The sequence below is a fragment of the Dryobates pubescens genome, chromosome 21 (genome assembly GCF_014839835.1).
Source record: "Dryobates pubescens isolate bDryPub1 chromosome 21, bDryPub1.pri, whole genome shotgun sequence".
Classification (NCBI taxonomy): Eukaryota; Metazoa; Chordata; class Aves; order Piciformes; family Picidae; genus Dryobates; species Dryobates pubescens.
The window spans coordinates 21,386,454-21,406,225 of record NC_071632.1 but is presented as its reverse complement, the minus strand read 5'-3'; the positions used below and the strand labels follow the sequence as shown (position 1 = coordinate 21,406,225).

The window sequence follows — 19,772 nt, the reverse complement described above, 5'->3', positions numbered from 1 at the left end:
GGGTAGCGTTTGCTTGTCCTTCCCGTGTTCTGCTGGCAGGTTGCCTGGGTTTGACCTGGTTCAACAAGGTGAAGTGTCCGCTGAGGAGGTAAAACAAAGAGATCGACCACTGGAACCTACCTGAAGGGAGGTTGTAGACAGACGGATGTTGGTCTCTTCTCCCAGGCAAGCAGTACCAGAACAAGAGGACACAGTCTCAGGCTGCACCAGGGGAGATTCAGGCTGGATGTTAGAAAAAAGTTCTATACAGAAAGAGTGATTGCACATTGGAATGGGCTGCCTGGGGAGGTGGTGGAGTCGCCATCACTGGAGGTTTTTAGGAGAAGACTTGACGGGGTACTTGGTGCTGTGGGTTAGTTGCTTGGGCGGTGTTGGATTGGTTGATGGGTTGGACGTGATGATCTTGAAGGTCTCTTCCAACCTGGTTTATTCTATGTATTCTATGTATTCTATGGAAGAGGTGTGGCCGGGTGAGTTAATGCCCTGTTTATTGTCTGTCTCCCAGCTTTAATGATCCTGCAGGTAATGAGCCATCCAGTGGTCCAAAACACTTCAGACTTGTAAAGCCTGTGTGTAAAGCCAGTGTGCATGCAGATTGCTCTGCAGCTACGTAAGCTGATGAAGCTCTGCCCCTATGGTCAAACACACAAAAACTGATGCACTGAATGAGAAGGGCTATGGACATCCATGGCTGCTGTACGCCAAGGCACAAACAGGTAAAGGCTTCCTTCATGCACTTGTCACACGGGGCCACGACAGAGGCAAACCTGTTCAGCCTGAGGTGAGCTCCTCAGCAGCAAAGTCTGAATTGTGTCTGTTATCATTAGTCCAGGGACAAAGGATGACACATCGCCACTGCTGAATTCAGGGATGTAAATGGCAGTCTGAGTCTACCTAAAACAAAGGCTGCTCTGTTCGAGCCAGGGTGCAATCACACCACCCTTTAAACAACCGATCGTACAAGTAGGAAATGAGGACAGGAGGTAGCAGTGCTGACAAAGATTTCATCATAGTCTAGTGGTGTATGAGAGGAATAGAGCCTCCAGGCTACAAAAGGTGTATCTCAAGCAGAGGAAACCTGACTGCTGAAACAAGCTTCAGGTCCTGAGAAAGCCCTTGTAGGAAACTACATTGGCTGCCCAGTGAGGTCTGACCATAGACCTGAAGATAAAAGCCTTGTCAGTAGCCTCAGAGCCCACAAAAGTGGAGAGGGGCGTGTGCCAGCATGCTCCATGTCGGACTGTGAGCAGTAAAAGGAATTTCTTCATCCCCTGAAGACTGAGGACAGGACCTGGCTCTGGTGCAGTCCAGATCTGTCTGTGCTCATCTAGGAGGAGTCTCAGGACATCTGCAAAGGCAAGCATCCTTGCTGGAGCCCTCCTCTGGAGCCTGGCTCGTGTGCTTCAGGCTGGCTTTTATCACTGAACCAGTGACAGGCTGTGGCTGACCAGCTCTGCTCTCAAAGACAAGGAGAGGGAGAGGCAAGAGGTTGGCTGTCCTGCCTCTGTGCACAGGATGTCAGCTGTAAAGAGGTAAGCACCAAGGGAGCAGGGTACGAAGGACAGGGAGCCATCTTGCAGATGTTTGCATACCTGATCCTGTGGATCAGCCCCAGCGAGGCCAGCCCCAGGCGTGCTCAGAGCGCAGGGCACAGGCAGTTGTGTAGCACCGCGAGAGGTGTGCCAGGGCAGCACAGCTCCGGCCAAACAGCAACACCTTCAGCACAGAGCTGGACACAAAGGCACTGAGTAAGTCACCTCCTATCACAGAAACATCCAAGGCTTGAACTAACCTCCCTAGGCTTTGCATCTCATTGCTTTACGTGGGGCTAGTGTGTCTCAGGTTAATTGCGTGGACCTCTGGTAATTGGCCCAAATACAGCACAAAGAGATTTTCATACTAAGCCAACATCAATACTGTGCATCAAAGGCTGCCCTGAATTCTCCCCCCTCGGTTGCTCTGTTGCCTTTGATCTATAAAATGAAAAGAATAAGGGATTTTGTTGTTATTTGTATTCCTTGTCCCCCACTCCAAGACTGAGGTTACTGAAAACCAAACAGAGAAAAGGTGGTAAAGAGAAACAGGGGTGATGGAGTGAAGCAAACAGAAAGAAACAGGCTTAGAAAACAAAAAAGAATTGTTGGTGGGAGAGAGAGAGATGCTGTAGAGATAGGACATGACAGCAAATGGGGTGGTGAAGGAAACCCCGGCATGGTATTGTGAATGAGGAGCACCAGGTCCAGTCTTCTCATGCCATCTGACCTCACTGTGGTCTACTTCAGAAGCCCCCAGGAAGGCACTGTGAGCTGCAGCACATATGGAATAAAGCTTTGTGCTTCTGAATCTGGCTGGAAATAAGAATGATCTGGGAAATAGGGTGTTCCTATGGGACCCTAGTTCTACTCATATAAAAAGCAAAGGGGGCCCATGCCACTCCTTGCTGCTGGCTGTGGAGAAGGGAAGTTGCTCCTCCACCCACAGCAAACTTGAGAGAGTAAACCAAGCACCTCCTGGGCAAAAGAGGGAAGGAAACCAGAAAAGCCAAAGAAAGGAATATGGAGAGAGAGATGGGAAGCAGAAAGGAGAGGACACTTGGAATTTAGGGAATTTGAGGATTCAAAGTCTTTGTTCTAAGACTGCACTGGGGACTCAATTCTCCTAGCAGTCCCAAGTACTTCCTCTTGGCAGCTCCACAAAAAGAACCACTTGCTTTAGCAGTACTGAGGCCAAGCAGAGTTGAGCCCCAGGGTTATGAAAGTTTGGCTCTAGGAGGGGTTGTTCACAAGCTTCCCTTTCAGACTTGAGCTTCAGGCACATTAACTACAGAAGGACAGATTCCCAATGTGGAATCTGGATGAACTCAAAGCACAAATGAGGACACTCAGACCCTAATGCTTCAGTCTGGCCTCACTCCTAGTTTACAGCCCCAGGAAATCTGTTTCCAAGAAAATATCTTCCTTATCTTGTGCTGTTAGCATCCCTCTTCCCATCAGTCTTGCATTCACCTCCACAGAGCACAGTTCTAGGGAATGAAGCCCAGCAAAGTCTTTGAGACAACAAAAAAAGTATCAGGAGAGGTGGATTCCTGGCCTTGCAAAATGAGATGTTTGCTCTCATTTGATGCTTAGCTAATTTCTTCAAGGGGCAAAAATTAGCTCCTGATGAAATACTGCATTTCAAACCAGTTCCAAATACTTGTAGTTCACTGACCTTTCATTTCCAGCTTGGCCACCAAACGGGAGAACTTCCTATCTGCACAGCTCTGACGGTGAATAATTTGTGCTCCTGGCTCTAGAAACTGTTTTAAAAATAAAATAAATTAAACAAAAAACAACCACAAAGAGAAATGAAAGCTCAGAAACGTGCAGAAGCAAGGAACCCAGATAAGAGAGAAGGAAGAAATTAATTCCTTAAGCTGTGTGATACAAATGTCACCAGAAATGTTTGCTGTGTTCCAATGAAACTCACCACAAATTCTTCCCATTCTGTAACTAAATCAAATACTGATCAGAACCACAGCATTCAAAACGCTGCTGATGGGAATCAACAGGGAAAAAGGACCCCGTGGGGTTTATTACCAACTGAAGCTATAAAAGGACACCTTTTTGTTTAAAAAGTATTTGTGTGGGCATCTGCTTTGAGAGAGCACCAGGCAGCATCACCAAGGTAAACAGATGACACCTGAAGCCCCCCTCTACAGCCCTGCCAGCAAAGCAGTGAGTGTTTGACGTAATGAAGTTGTGCCTCCTGCTGCACTGACTTTTCACTGCAATTGTTGGGGAAAATTACCTTGGCAAACACGGATTTACCTCCCCACCTTTTGTTGCTATGCTTTTCCCAGTCTCATCAGTGTGCTCCTGCATTGCAGGCTGATACCTGAGCCTTGCCTCTCTTGCCTGGTAGGGCTCTCACCAGCATGCCAGCTGGAGCAGCAGGCTCCTAGAGAAACCACTCTCCATTCCCCCGCAAAGCCAGATAATGGGATTCACTCTCCCTGCTTCCTGTTACAGTCTTCTGAGGACCAAATCCTTCCTCCACTTACAGCCCAGAAAGTCCCAGCCAGCCAGTGATGCTGTGCTGCATTTACACTAATGTAACTGATGGCTAATTTTGGTCCTAAGTTGTTTGTACACTCGGGTATTAACTTAATGCAGGCCATTTTCTGAACCCTGTATCAATTTACTGCAAGGGAGAGCATACTCCTTGGCTTCCTCTATCGCAGGTACCCAGGCAGGGAGAGGGATTTCATCTTGCCTGTTATGGCTGTGGTGGTGGCACAAGGCTGACTTGCACTTGCATCCATTACTGTGCTGCAGGTTTTGTTTGGTGCAGAATATTTTATCTGATGGTTCCTTCTGCATTGTTTGGCAATCAGTGGTTCACGATGTGAGGTTCCCTTTGCTGCTGAGCTGCTCGCCTCCCGCCGGCACTGGCTTCACGGTGATGGTACCAGAACGAAAACTCAGTGAACTCCAAACGCCTGTTGCAGAGAGGCCAATGTCCTCTTTATTCCCAGCCCATTATTTCCTTCAGCATCTGCTCAGCTGATTAGTTTTAATGAGCAGTTGCTCCACCAGCACATAAGGGAATTCACAGCTCGGTAGGTAGGGAAAGGAAAACAAGCAGTGGAAAATGGCTGCTTGCAGGTGGCTGTCTCCAGAACAGGCACTTTTGTATGCACATCAGATGTGTGACAGAAGGGAACAGCCTGCTAGTACACTGCAGCCACTGAGAAACTCTCCTTACTGACTAATGGTTCCCATTGCAAGAGGCTCTCTCAGAGCCAGACCCACAGCAGCTACTACAGATACATGAGGAAAAGAGAGGTTGTGCCTTGGAGCTGCTGCATCTCCAGGTACATGCAAGTTATGAGCAGTTATTTCCTAAAAATGCTGAGTCATGAGCAGAGGAGGAGGCCTCCATGCTTAGATTTTGAATTTTCAGTCTCCTGCTGTCCTGCATATTTGTCCTGAGTTTTTCACTGGGACCAGGTTTCCCACTCCTGTCCTGCACCAAGAGCAGCTCTGTGCTGAGCAGGGAATCATAGAATCAGTCAGGGTTGGAAGGGACCACAAGGATCATCTAGTTCCAACCCCCCGGCCATGGGCAGGGACACCTCACACTAGGTCAGGCCTGGCCAGAGCCTCATCCAGCCTGGGCTTAAACACCTCCAGGGCTGGGGCCTCAACCACCTCCCTGGACAACCCATTCCAGGGCTTCCCCACTCTCATGGTGAAGAACTTCCTCCTCCCCTCCAGCCTGAATCTCCCCACTTCAGATTCATTCCATTCCCCCCAGTCCTATCACTCCCTGAGATCCTGAGAAGTCCCTCCCCAGCCTTCTTGTAGCCCCCTTCAGATACTGGAGGGCCACAATTAGGTCACCTGAGAGCCTCTTTTCTCCAGACTGAACAGCCCCAACTCCTTCAGTCTGTCCTCACAGGAGAGGTGCTCCAACCCTCTGTTCATCCTCCTGGCCCTTCTCTGGACACCTTCCAGCACCTCCATGTCCCTCTTGTAATAGGGGCTGCAGAACTGGACACAATACTCCAGGTGGGGTCTCCCCAGAGCTGAGCAGAGGGGTAGAATCACCTCCCTTGCCCTGCTGGCCACACTTCTCTTGCTGCAGCCCAGGCTCTGGTTGGATTTCCGGGCTGCAAGTGCACACTGAGAGCTCCTGTTGAGCTTCTCCTTCCCCAGCACCCCCAAGTCTCTCTCCTCAGGGCTGTTTTCCAGCCAGTCCCTGCCCAGCCTGGATTTGTGCCTGGGATTGCCTCGACCCAGAGGCAGGACCCTGCACTTGGTCCTGTTGAACCTCCTGAGGTTGGCTTGTGCCCACCTCTCCAGCCTGTCCAGGTCCCTCTGGATGGATCCCTTCCCTCCAGCCTGTCTGCTGCACCACACAGCTCAGTGTCATCAGCAAACCTGCTGAGGGTGCACTCAGTGCCACTGTCCATGGCACCCACAAAGATGTTGAACAAGCCTGGTCCCAGGACTGATCCCTGAGGGACTCTGCTTGTCCCTGGCCTCCACTGGAACATGGACCCATGGACAGCCACTCTTTGGGTGCGGCCATCAAGCCAGTTCTTTATCCATCTAGTGGTCCACCCATCAAACCCATGTGTCACCAGTTTGGAGACCAGGATGTGGTGTGGGACAGTGTGGAAGGCTTTGCTCAGGTCCAGGTAAATGACATCAGTTGCTCACCCCTCATCTATTAATGTTGTCACCTGTTCATAGAAGGCCACCAGGTTGGTCAGGCAGGATTTGCCCTTGGTGAAGCCCTGCTGACTGTTCCCCATCACCTCTTCACAGGGAGCACAATGAACAAACCAAAGAGCAGTGGTGGGAGAACCAGGGCCACACAGGTGCTTGCTTCACCACCATCACCTTCTCAGCTCTCCTTCCTGTAGAGGTAAGCATAATCAAATGTTAAGATGCCTTTCCCTACCCTTAAGTCCTGTATCTCCCTAAGCTTTGTCTCCCCCTGAGGAAGAGGAGGAGCAAATCAGCTAATTGTGCTGCTGTGCTGTGCAAGGGGCTGGGGCTGGGGCTGGCTGAGTGAGCCTGCCCACATCCTGCTGGGCAGCAGGACCACTTTTGGCATCTTCCCCTGCATCCATCCCAGGTGTTGTGGGAAACAAACCCGCCCTGCTTTCCCTTCTCTAGATTACTGAGAGTAATTTACAGCATCATGTTGTAGCTGTTAGGTGTTGTTGGTAAAATAAAGGTGTGTTTATTGCCCTGACCTGACTTAAAGCCATCCAGTGCACTCGGTGGTGAGGCTGTTGGAGGAACATGTTCACCAAGGGATACCTCTCACCACAGGTCTGCTGCTGCCAGAGAAAAGCTCTGCAGTATGTCTGGTGAGACTGCACTGTGCACAGCACATATGGAGCCTATCTTTAGCCTTTAAAAGAGAAGAAACAGTGACTGTTGCTCAGAGATACAGATTTGCCTCCTCTTGCTGTCTTGCACAGAAGGAGCCCTCAACGTAACCATGCTGAGCCACATTGTGCAGAGAAGCTCCTGGGGCCCACCAGCAGCCAGCAGTGCACTGACATTGCAGGACAGCTCAGAAGGGACATCTCCTGAGGTCGGCTGTGCAGAGCTTTAGCACTCAAGCATCATCACTCCTTCCCAGGTGCTGCTGCAGTGCACAGTGAGACAAGGCAGCACCGGATTGGGTCCCAGTGGTAGGATGTGGTCAGGAGTTTTGATCACTCAGGAAATGCTGATCAGTTGAAACCAAAATTTTGCTTGAAGAAGTGGTGCTTTGGATAAGAAGCCAGAACGGGTAGACAACAATCCAAATGCCAGCTCCTCCACAAAGTACCTATCCCGGTCAGGGGACTCATTGCTGGCTCCTTTGGTATCCTCTTTACTGCCAACATATGAAAGATTCCTTTTCTTCTGTGGAAAACAGACTAAAACTCATCATCTCCAAAAGTGTGGCAGACTGTGGAAAGATTTTTCAGCACAGTTCCATTTGAATTTAAGAAATTTAGTTTCTCTCCACTTCCCACAACTGTCAGATCACTTCATGCTAGTAAGTGATACGCTGAAGGCATGAACTGAATAAAAAAAGGAAGAACATTTTTAGTCTTGTTGATTAAATAACCTCTTCTATTCTCTGTGTTAATTATGGATGCTCCAAAATTCAGAAGAAAAATGAAATGAAGTAGTTCAACAGGGGTGTAAAGCCAGTGAGCTGCTATGCACTGCCATCTGCCCCTGGTGCTTCAGCCATCGAAGGGTGGCAGCTGGAGGCACAGAAGGAGCTGGTTCCGCTGGCTGCTGCCTCTCCTCACCCTGGAGCCGAAGCGGCATTCAGGGAGCTCTCCCACAGCGACCTCTCCTTATCCACAGATGGCAGCGAGCGCCTGGCGGCTGCGGGGCCTCCCGGGCAGGCTGCGCCGTGCTTTCCTGTTCCCGACAAAGGCGACCTGGGAACCAGGGCACGGCAGCGGAGCTTCATCCTCCGTACCACAGCCCTGGCGGCTCCCCGACAGCGCTTCTCTAGCAGAGAGAAGGAACATGTGCTGAGGCACCGGCTGTGTGCCCCAGGAAGATGCCCATCCTCACCCAGTTTAATGAGGACTCTCAGCAGCCTGGGAAGAGTTGGCATTTCCTGGCTCCTGACCGGGGCTCCAACATCGTCCCTGAGCAGCTCACACCCTGCACGTCCTGCTCCCCTCCCCACCGTCCTGCGGCGGGGCTGCAAAGCACTCTCTGACAGGTGCTGGGCTGGGGGGCAAGGCTTTCAAAGGGATGTCTCACAAGGGAGAAAGCGAGTTCTCCGCCACACAAAGTCATTTCCCAACTACAGAAACCTCCAACACCCAGAGCAACAAAGGGATGCTGCTTCGCTTTGTGGTACCTCTGAAATGCAAACCTGGGCCATTAAACTTTAATAGCACTAAAAAGGCCGGGGCACGAAACCCTTGATGCACATTCGTAATGGGCAAAGGGAGAAGCCTTTCAAGCTAGATTTATCGCTGCCTCCTCCGATAGCTGCTGAGAAGAGACAAGTGTGGGTTGCGAGGCTCCAGCATCCCTCCCTCTGCCCTCTAGTGCCAGACAGAAAAATCAGACGCTAAGAACGGCGACGGCAATTCTCCTCTCGCTGCACCAAGTAACTAGGAGGGGAGGGAGCATGCTTTGAGACAGGTTAAGGGAAAGCATGCCAGGAAAAGCAGTGGCAAGGAGGCCACTGCCAGGATGGTTTCTGACGCTGGGTGGGAGAAAACCAGACTGCTGCAAAGGGCACGCCAGGGACAGGACACAGTGGTACTGCTCCTGCAGCTGAATGGGGTCCAGGTCTCCACTAGTGATGGAGCCTGCCAAGAAAGGCAGGTGCTCACCACGTGCTACTGCAGGTCAGGACAGGTGTACCTCCATACCCACCCAAAGATGTGTCTGTGCCAGTCTCATGGCTTGCTTCAGTTTAAAACCCTGACAAAGCTTTGTGCCAAAATCTTTACACCGAGGAAGCGCCTGCAGTGTAGCACTTTGAACCTCACCTAATTCACACTTGTGCTTAATCTCCGTCTCTGAACGCCACCCCATCAGGCTGAGTCAGACCTGTTACCCTGACTGCTCTCTTCCAAAAATGTGGTGGGAACCATGGCTGAGCTGGGGGACCACTCCCAGGGATGGTGTTTGCTTTTGTCTGCTTCCCTGCTTGATGTCTTTCTGCTCTCCAAAGGTGTGAGTGGAAAGCCACAGTGCTGTAATTTCAGCAGCTTCTGTCAAACAGGGGAGCTGTCACCGGTGTATTCAGGTGCCAAAAGCAGATGAGCACTCCAGGACATGCCGGGAACAAACATCAACAGAAGACATGAAAGAGATTAAGGACTGTCTCAGCCTGAACAACCAGGCTGACTGATGCAGCCCAAGGATGATGCTGGAGGCCTGGTAAAGACAGTGTGGGACCGGAAATCTATTGCCCCAAGGTGACAGATGCCAGGCAAGCCTAATCAGAACTAATGTGTCTGAGCAGGTCTGGCCACCAAATGGATAAGGGACCTGTGGGAGGAGAGTCTGCACTTCCCAAACCACACAGTGTCACACCAGCCTCATCTCCCAAATGGCTGCAGTTTTGAAGCCCTAACATCCTTCTGATGCTCAAGGCAGCACACATGATGTGGGCTCCAGAAGGATGCTACCCTGGCACCTGTGAATGCTTCCTCCTTACATTTCTTCCATATCTCACTATTTTTCTCCTGCTTCCCTCTTCCCCTGCTTTGCCGTTCACCTGGTCCAGTGAAGTGAAATCCTGATCCATCCTGAGCAGTCCCAGGGGCCTGGCTGCCACTAATGGCCCCTTTGGGGCTGCCATGGGTACCAACAACCTCCTGAAAACACTGTGCACCCCCAGGCTTTTCTCATCCTCTTCCTTTTCCTCCTCTCCGCACATCTTTCAGTCACAGAGGAAGCAATTAAAAGGAATAAGCAGAACCAAGCCTTCCCTCCCGTCTTTGTTGCTTGACAAAACAAGATCTTTAGGCCACATCCTCCCTTTGAAGAGCCAGCTTGTGACCAGCACTTTTGCCTAACTGCTCCACCTCACTTTGCTTTCAAAATGCTTATTCCTGGGTCTGATCTTTTTCTCCTGTGTATCCCCATCAGCATCGTTCAACCCTTCGGCATGAATTTCCCATGTGCTACCCCCCAGACCCTTGCCCAGCAGGATGACAAGCTGTTCAGGGGCCGCTTGCAATTTCAGGTTCAAATTTCTGCTTCTCTTTGTTCAGTAATTTCCTCACATCCTCCTACAAGCAGGATTCCTGCCCACACAGAGCACAGGCAGTGCAAGGTGCTGGGGAAGCCCTCTAGGGAAGTCACTGCCATTTAGGGGTGCCTGTGCCAAAATCAGGGTCTACAAGGGTCTGCAACTGAAGTGATGCAGAAGATACAGCAGTGCAGCCTCAACTAAGATGCAAGGAGTTGGCTATGATGCTGCCGCAGGAGGAAAGGTAACTGGACAACCCCCCAGGTTAGCCAGGGGCCTGCTGAGGTCTTTCCACCCACACTGAAATGTGGATTTCAGAAGGAGACTGATTTTTCTCTTTTTACTTCTGCTCCCTGCTATTCTCAGGGACTTACAATCTCACACAGACCCTGTGGGATGAAACTATGAAACATGGGAACCGCTGGCATCTGTTTCTGCCAGCTGGTGCAGGACACTAAAGGGAAGTTGGTGATGCCTTCAAATAGCAGCCCCCACAATCCGTGCCTGAGCACAGAGCATGCTCACTGCTCCTTTCCCCAGCTTGTTGTGGGAAGCCCCAGCTTGCTCCTATGGTATCAGGCTGTGAAAGCAGTCACAATGCCACAGCACAATGCCAAGATGTGAACTCATCTGAACACAGCACACAAAAGGACACGGAGGCTCATCTCTCTGAAGGTTGTGAAATGGGGGGGGGAGGAATGGAAGTTGCAGGAAAGGCATCTTCTACAAGCAAGCTTCCAGTTCCTTTTGTTCTCTTTCACTTCTCAGGTTCAAGTTTGCAGAACCCACCCTGCAGCTGCTACATGTAAACAAGCCACTCGTGGAAGTGGTGCCTCTCCAGATACAGCAACGATGCTGCCTGGCCCCAGCAGTTCCGCTGAGCGCCACCAGCTGCGCTGACTTCAAGCTGCTGGAGCTCATTGTACCGCTGCCAGTTTGGGATGAGACCAAACCTCTGCTTCCCAGGTGGGCACCGAGAATTGCTGCTTGCCACAGGTGCTCTAGTCCCTGAAACACCAGCAGTGGGACCTGATGATGGCTCCACAGCTCCTCTGTGTCCCCTGCCGTACAAACCCATCTGACTCCCATCGCCTGGTCCCTGGTGACTCAGGGGCTTCCGAGGCAGCGCAGCAGCTGCCGCAGCGCTGCCAGCCACGCTGGGAGAGGAGCAGCCGAGAAGCGCCGAGAGCAGCCAGAGGCTGCCGACGCCAGCGTTTGTTTTTAGAGCGCCGGGGAGCTCGGGAGGCGGCAGGAGGAGCTCGGGAAGCGGCAGGAGGAGCTCAGGAGGCGGCAGGAGGAGCTCAGAGGCGGCAGGAGGAGCTCGGGAGGCGGCAGGAGGAGCTCGGGAGGCGGCAGGAACTGCCTCCCTCTCGTCGCTCTGACGCCACCGCCCACCGCCCCCGCCGCTGCTGGGTTACCGCAGCCCAGCCGGCTCCCAGGGGAGGGGAAGAACGCGCAAAGGTCGCGTCTGTCCCGGTGCCTGGGAGCAGCAGAACACGTTCAGTCTGCGGCACCTGAAGTGCTGAGGGCATCTGCAAGACACCAACTCTCCTACCGCTCAGAGCTCTGGGACCCGCTCTAAACCATCATCCTCCCAACCCCACGACAGATGCCAGAGCTACAACGCTTACAGAGGGCTCTCCTCTGTCTCAGCTGATAAACACCACTCCGAATCCTGGGTTTTCCCCTGACCTGTAAGTCTGTTTTCCTCTCTGCTAGACATTGGTAAGATCTCTGTGATCCCAGCTACCATCCATCTTTTCAGCTGCCTTCTGTCGTCATAATTTTCCCACCTGACATCTCAATGTTCACACTTGTCTGAGATGTTTATGCTTCCCTTTGTGCCACTGGAGTTAAAGGGACACTCAAGTGATGCTGTTATCCTCACCTGACACAGGGAAGCAGTGCAAACTCCCCATCCCCTGTGCCAGCAAGAGATGAGCAATATGCTCAGTGCAGCATAGCCCAGCCCTTCACACCTTGGGGTCACACTTCTCCCTCCTCTCTTATTTTTCCTCGAGAGTCAATCCACTGATCCACAGACCTTGGTCCTCCCCAGGCACCATCTTGTGTGTCCTTCCAGCATAGAGCTCATTGCTGGGAAGGCTCAGCCCCTTCTGTTGCACATTTTCCCTCCTCCAGCTTAAAATTTTTGGCACCAACAAGGCCCTTACTGAGGTAGCACATCTCTGCTCTTCATCTGCCTAACCATCTGCTTGAGAGAGCGTGGGGCAGAGGGTGTTTCTGCAGAGATTTGTAGACTGAAGGCCAGAAGGAGCCAGCATGATCCAGACCAACTGCATAATAAATGCCATAGACAGGCAGGCAGCAGCTCCCACATCGCTCAGTGTGCTGCCCATGAGCAGAGAGGGAACAGCCTTCCTGCCTCCATTTTCTGGCGTCCATTAGAATAATTTTTTGGTACCATGAAAACACAGAATTCTACAGCATGAGGACAGCTACAGTTTGGAAGGCTTCCTGAGCAGATTTGGGAAGACTGTAAAGCCTCAGGAGAGCAGCAGGTGCTCAGGGCCATGCATGCACAGATCTAGCATCTTAAGCTTTCACAGTTTAAATGGAAAATGAGTCCATCCCATCAAACATGCTGAAACAGTCCAGTTCATGCTGATGCCCCTCTCCTCGGGGAGAGCTACAGTAGCCAGGAACTGGTGCTGCAGCTGATCTGTTGCACAAAGCCAGGGCAGCATAACTGAGCTCCCCCCCCTCCCGGCAGCCTGAACGCTGTTGGAGAAGCCCTGACAACATCCATCGACTGCAGCAGGAACTTGGCCACTTTGCCACACAGCCTGCAGCGCACAAGCCCTAGAGGCCCCATGACTGAAGCTACTCCAAAAGGCTCTCTGCAGCTACTGATCCTGGATAGCACAGATCTAGCTTTGCTTCCAGCTGCCACAGAACTCTCACTCCAGCTCACCTAACCTGAAACATGATCAGGTTTCAGGGGACTGAAGAACCTAAACCCCCTTAAGCTAGCTGGACACCTGCCATGCTTTATCCCTAGGCAAGGGATACACAGCAACACTGTGGTATTGCCCAGTCCTAGCTCTAGTCAGGGTCCTAGGGATCTCCATTTTAATCCTGCCTGCCAGCAACACAGCAGGACACAGGCAGAATGAAAGCCTCCCGACTGCACAGCCACAACCAGAAGACTCTTACTCAGTCCCAGCAATAAGCTCATTCTTACCAGCTCAAGCCAGATCTCTGAGCAAGGCCTCTCAAAAGTCCAATGGTAGTGCAGATCACCAAACATAGCATCAGCCTTGAGAGGGATGCAAGCTGCCTCCCCTGTGCCAGACAACACCAGAAGCTGACACCCAGCAGCAAGGGTCTAGCCTCAATTCCAGACCTGGGCTGTGGTCGGGGGCTGATTTAATCAGCCAGTCATCTCCCTCAGGAAAGGGCGAGAGAGTGACAGATGCAAGCTGACTGAAGATGTGCATGAAAGTATTTGTTTTCTTTCTACTTACCAAAGCAATCTTTCAGTCAAAACATGGAGGCCTTCTTTTCAAAGTCTCACTAAAGCTTCCTCAGTGCAAGCCAGGCCTCTACCACAAGCCAGTGTGATGCAGGGTGGGCATTTGCACATGCAAAGAGACTGCAGACAACCCTGTGAAGTGCTTCCCAAGGGTCTTTCTGTATCACTAATGACAAAGGGGTTTAGGTCCCTCTGGGTAGAAGCGGACATCCTGCTGGTAGTTGGCTTGGGCCTCCCCCAAAGAACAGTGAGGAGCAACATGTAGAGCTCCCCAGTGCGAGAAGGCTGCTGCAGGCTGCTCTGCCATTCATGTCCAAGAAACATTTCTGTACCTGGACAATCTCTGCACCGTTGTAAAGAGCATCTCACAAACCTCTGCCCAGGGAATTCTTGCGCGGCAAACCCCACATTGCCCACAGCCAAATACTAAATTATCAACATCAGTCCTCTCTAATGCCACATTTCAGCAATTCTAAGGCTCAATGCACTGTCAATAGCACAGCAATGTGCCAGTAGGGCGACAGCCTGGTTTTAGAGCATGGACTTAGTAAAAGCAGAGCAGTTGCAAGAGTTGAGCTTGCAGCATTGTGACGGCTTTTTCTTTTGAAGGACACTCTCCTTAGAGCAGAGTTTTCTCTCCAGACCTGCAGGCTTAGGCTCACGATTAGCCCCAGGGAACAGGCAATGTGCAGTAGCTGACCCCCTGCGTGCTCGTCTCGATCAAGTATGAGCTGGTTCGAGTGAGCTCAGCCCTCCTCCGTACAGTCCCAAGCCAGCCCTGAGAGCAAGGCAGAGCAGACGCATCCAGATGAGCTCCTTTGAACAGCGCGGCTGCGCTACATCCAAATGCCTAAGTTTAGATAGATTGAGTCATCAGATGCCCACTTACGACAAATTAGTTTAGAATGGCTACGCTGCATTTGTCAGTGGCTTAATGCACTAGGAGTGTATTTAAGACAGGGCTCATTTCCTCGTCGGTGAAGAGCGCTTTGAGAACGCAACTGCTCCACCTAGCGAAGCACTGCCGGATGCAGTCCAAAAGGCACCAGGAGCATTACCCTACTGTATGTGCGGCCAGCACTCTTACGGCTGAAGAGATACGGTCTTTGGTTCTTACAGCATACAGTGAAACTACGTGCCAGGACACCAAAGACATCACAAATCATGTCGTCAAGTTCTCCCTCCTCTTCCTTGAGCAGATCAAGTAGCAGCTGCAATACAACCCAGCACTGCTGTTGTGTTTCTGTAAACTGGATTTTGAAGTGCCACCAGGGAGTGACCCTCTTGCCTTCATGTCAGGGAAACACCTCGCTGGAGCCAGCTCTGGCTGGCATTCAAAGACACAGACCCCTTTGTGCTGGTGGCAGGGCCAGCAGGGATGGGCTGGTGTGCAGCAGGTCAACAGCTTATGCCCCGTCCTCCAACACCAGCCATGCTGCTCTGTTGCTGGCACACAGGGGGCACAACCTAGCCAAACCCTTCTTGCAGCCAGAGGAGCACAAGGCCTTATTCTTCAGGCTTGTCCTTTTCTCCAGCTTTTCCCCATCTGTCCTCTTGTTTGCATTAAAGAACTGCATCGCTTGCTGCCTGCATGCATGGCCTCCATTCACAGATCAGGACATGCAGCTGTAGGTGTCCATACAAGCACCGCTTGGGTGCCCTCCCATCTCATGGCAGCCTGACAAGATACTCAAGCTGCAGGTGAACAGTTCTCCAGGTTCCACTGCCTGCTCACCTGATCTCCACCAGACAATCTAATTTATGTACATCTGCAAGCTGAGTCCCAACCATTGCCTAGTAGTTTATAACTTAATTTCTGCACATTATATACCTGTTCCTCGCACTGTTGTGCTCTACCAACAGCTTAGCACTTGGCCATTTAGCTGCTTACAAGGCAATTCAAGCGTCACCTGCTTGGGAGCTTTCACCACACCGAGCTGTGTGACTTGGCAGCTGTGGCTAAGGGATAGGAAGAGATGGTAAGAAGCAGAGACCAACCAACCTTTCCACACGTCACTGGAGATGTGTCGTGGTGCTCAGGCGTGGTGCTCGTGTCTCCGCGGCGTCACCTGGCTGAGCCTGCCGTTCCTTCCCTGCTGCAAAGCACACTGCTTCCCTCCCCTGCACTCTGCTCTGTTTCCATTTACCAGAGAGGATCTTTCATTTATTTTTAAACCACAGAAATGGAATCAAGCCAGATGGCATTCAGATGTGTCTGGAAATGCTGCCGAACCAAAAGGTGGCTGTGGAGCACTCCCTTAGTGCTGCTGCATCACCAGGACTGCCCACAGTCTGGGACCCACAGACAACGTGTCCCAGCTCAGGGCATGCTCCGAGAGCACAGAAGGCACAGGGAGATCCCCACTGCATAGAAGCATCACATCACACTAGCAAGACTCTAGGACTGCTTGGTATTTATGTGGTTGTGACAGTGGCAGGTGCCATGTGCTGTCACAGGACGCTGGCATCTTTTGGCAGTCCTTGGCCCTACCTACTCGGAGCCCTGCTTTATATTACCTTTGTTCCTACAAGGGACTGTTGAAGTCACTTTGGAAGGAAATGAAGTCCGTTTAAACCAGTCTCAGCCAGTCAGTATAATTCCTGCTCTGGTGGGAGGGTTGGACTGGATCTCTCCTGTGCTCTCCAGAGGTCCCTTCCAACCCCTACCCTTCTGAGATGCCCCCTCTCTGAAGGTGTTCAAGGCCAGGCTGGATGAGGCCTTAAGCAAGCTGGACTGGTTGCAAGGCATCCCTGCCCCACAGCAGGGAGGCTGGAGTTAGATGATCTCTAAGGTCCCTTCCAACCTGAGCCATTCTATGACAAAAGGTGCTCCTCTTTAGTGCCTTTGGGTTGTGGGATGAGATGCTGCAGGTTAGCAGGTGAGATGGGGGGTGACATGGTTACACCTTCTCCCATTTCTATATACTCTGGTTCTGTAGCAAAGTAGCTGGGTCCCATAATTGTTGCCAGGTGACACAGAGTGCACACCTGCACCACGGTTGGAAAAGACCTTGAAGATCGAACCCAAGCATTGTCTCCAGGAACAAGTGCAGCCGGTAACCAGGACAACTGTAAAGCTGTTCCAGCAGAATGACTTGGCATCAGGCAGGGAGTCACCAAAACAGTTTTATTTCCAGTGTTTAAGTGGGTATGCACACAGGCATGATACAGGTTTGGATTCATTAGGTTTTCATGCAGAATTATATTCTCAATAAAAGAAACCAGTTCCATCCAGTATCCACTATCTACACGCCTATGTTACAACATTTATATCAAATCTGGTATCTGAAGAAAAGATACACATGGAATATGTACATTTAAGTTACTTATTTTACAGAAAGGTTAAAAATTCAAGTCACATAAAACTCAAAATCTGTATTAAAATTGGAAATATAAAACTCCAAATATTTCACTGGAATGCCTAAGGAATGGAAGCTCTGCAGCCACCTGTGTTAACATCTGTAAAACGCCATGGAACTCGTTAAGGGTGAAATGCATTCATTTGTTTGTGATCACTTGCTCTAATTAACAGTATGGCACCCTAACAAACCAAATGAATTGATGATGAGGCACTTGTTAGTGACTAACACCAAAAGAACAAGTTGTCTGCATACTAATGCCAGGCCCCCTCTCAGCTCAGAGCCGTGCACACACCACGTTGCATCAGATGCTTTGTTCAACATTTGTATGCAGCCATCAAATATACTTTTTTCTCTTTCTTCTTAAAATATATATATATATACTTTAAACTTTAGTGTTCTTCTGGCTGTGGTAATGCACTGTGAAGACGTTCCACAGAGCATATTGATGAAACCAGCCCAAATGAAGGCTGCATAACAACAACAGTACAGGAAAAAATATATATATATATATATATGTACACACACACACACACACACACACGGAGTTACTGGGAGGTGTAACAGTAGGGGACTGAATTGCTGCGGTGGACATAGCTTCCCCCTTTCAAAGGTACTGGTAGAATCGAGATCTAACCACTTGGGTCCCAGACAGTTTATGAGGGTGGGCATCGACTGCTGGGCTAAAATTGGTTTTGTTCATGTTCTGGTAATTCTCACCGTTTACCTGGTCTGGTGGCTGAAATGGTCCCGAAGGTGGTGTTCTATTAATTAGGGTCAAGCTGCTGGAAGAACTGCCCTCATCTGCCTGCAGGTCTGCAGATGAAGGCAGCTCTGCCTTAGATCCATCTGCGAGGCCAGCGTTCTCGAGCCTGGGCTTTCCAGGCTCCCCTGCGTTAAGGTCGGTCGTGCTGGTGCGCAAACGTTCTCGTGCCAGCCAGTCCGAGATAGAGAGGTCCTGCGCCGGGCACTTCGGCTTCAGCCGATTCACAGCTGAAAGCTCAGACTCTCTCTCTCTGCTCTGACTTGGCTCTTGAGCTTTCCAAGCGTTCAGGACACTGATTTCAGCAAAGTCCCTCTGCCCCCCAAGCGTGTGCCTTCTCCTGATGTTCTTCCTCTTGGCGCTCTCCGCAGAGTTAGCCTTCTGGTTCCCGACTCCGAACATGTCATCCGCAGAGGACTTGAGCCGCAGCTTTAACCTGTCGGTGATTTTAAGTCTCCAGGTGGGCTCCTGTTTGTCGGCCTCGCTTCTGGCTGACGTAGCTAAACTGCTGGTCGACCTCCCTTTCTTCATGATGTCAAACATTTTGGTCACAGCAGGCAAGTCCTTCTCGCTCCTGGCATCGCCTGAGCCCTCGCTGTCCGTTTTGTGCCGGGCAGACTTCCTCCTGGAGAGCGTGTCGCACTCGATCAGTTTGTGTGAGCTGAACAGCCTGCGGCTCTCCAGCTTGGGTGTGGAACTGCCCTCAGTACAACTTACTTCGCTTTCCTCGGAGTTCCTCCGACTGGTCTTCACCACCTCTGGAGCCTTCCCCTTGGCCAGCCTGTCAGCAGCGGCACTGGTGGCAAAGACAGGGAAGTCGCTCTCGCTGTCGGTCTCCATCGGCCGCCCTTCGCTGACCAATTCGCTCCTCTCGTCATCAGCATCTTCTCCCTTGCTTTCTGTCACTGAGTGCACCTCAGGACTCAGCATACTGGCATCTAATCCAGTGAGACACATGGTAGATGAAGTCGTTGAGTAATCTGAGGTGATGGAACTGACGTCAGCTGATAAAAACTCCAAGTGTTTAATTTCAGGGCTGGCTACTTTTTTGCATGAGTATCTGTGCTGGGAAGCCTGGGAGGAAGTGCTCAGCATAGTGCCAGAGTCAGACACCGTCTCCTCAACCTGGGAAGAAGATTGTGAAACAGGTGGTTTTGGGTTACTCTTCTGAGTGGCTGGCAGACAGCTGAGATTGGGCAATTTTGTGCATTTCTCATGGTAAGGCAATGATGGTTCCTCTGACAGGAGGCTTTCTTTCTTCAACGACTTCTTTTCATCCTTCACAACGCTCACATCTTTTTTAATGCTGTTGTCTTTTTCCTTCAGGACAAACATCCTCTGTTTTCTCCCTACATCCCTCTCTCTCTCATACTCCCCTTTAGCTATATCCTCTTTTGCTGTGTCACCACGAGACTGCTCTGCAGGCTCCTTCTTGACAAACACATTGTCCAGCTCGTCCTCTGAGCTGCTGGGCTGGGGCTTCTCTTTTGTTTTTTTCCGCTTGCGACTAGCTGCTGCAAAAATTGAGGACACGAGCAGTTCCTTGCTATACTGATCCTTTCCAGACCCCCAAGAACCCTGTTCAAAGAGAGGGAGAAGGCATGATTAGAAATCACAAAAGAAATACTTGTTAGCCTGAGTTTTGAAAGCCACATCCTGAGCATCTCAGCAGAAAGCCTGCCTTTGTTCAGGAAACGTTTCCTGGCTCTTTGTAGCCTGCATGGCACTGCTCAAGAAGTCAATTTTCACCCCAAGGATTCCACTTGGTATCTGAATCCCTTCAACCTAACAAAGATGGGTTTGTAAATACAGCTATTGGGCTGGTGATTGACCGACAAAACAGGCAGCCTCTTCAAGATTGCTTTGCAACAGAAACTGCTTCACAGATGAGGACTCAAGAGTGTGGTCTGAGACCCTCCTT

At 50.9% G+C, this 19,772-nt stretch overlaps 1 protein-coding gene across 1 annotated transcript in view; it reads right to left on the bottom strand.

The window, feature by feature from the left end:
• Positions 1-17,382: 17,382 nt before the first annotated feature.
• The window catches only part of ARHGAP21 (Rho GTPase activating protein 21), a 66,090-nt gene continuing 63,700 nt past the window's right edge, over positions 17,383-19,772 (bottom strand). The window contains exon 25 of the mRNA XM_054171418.1: positions 17,383-19,429. Within this exon, the coding sequence (XP_054027393.1) occupies positions 17,696-19,429 (1,734 nt within the window). The 3' untranslated portion in view covers positions 17,383-17,695. The remainder of the gene's footprint in view (positions 19,430-19,772) is intronic.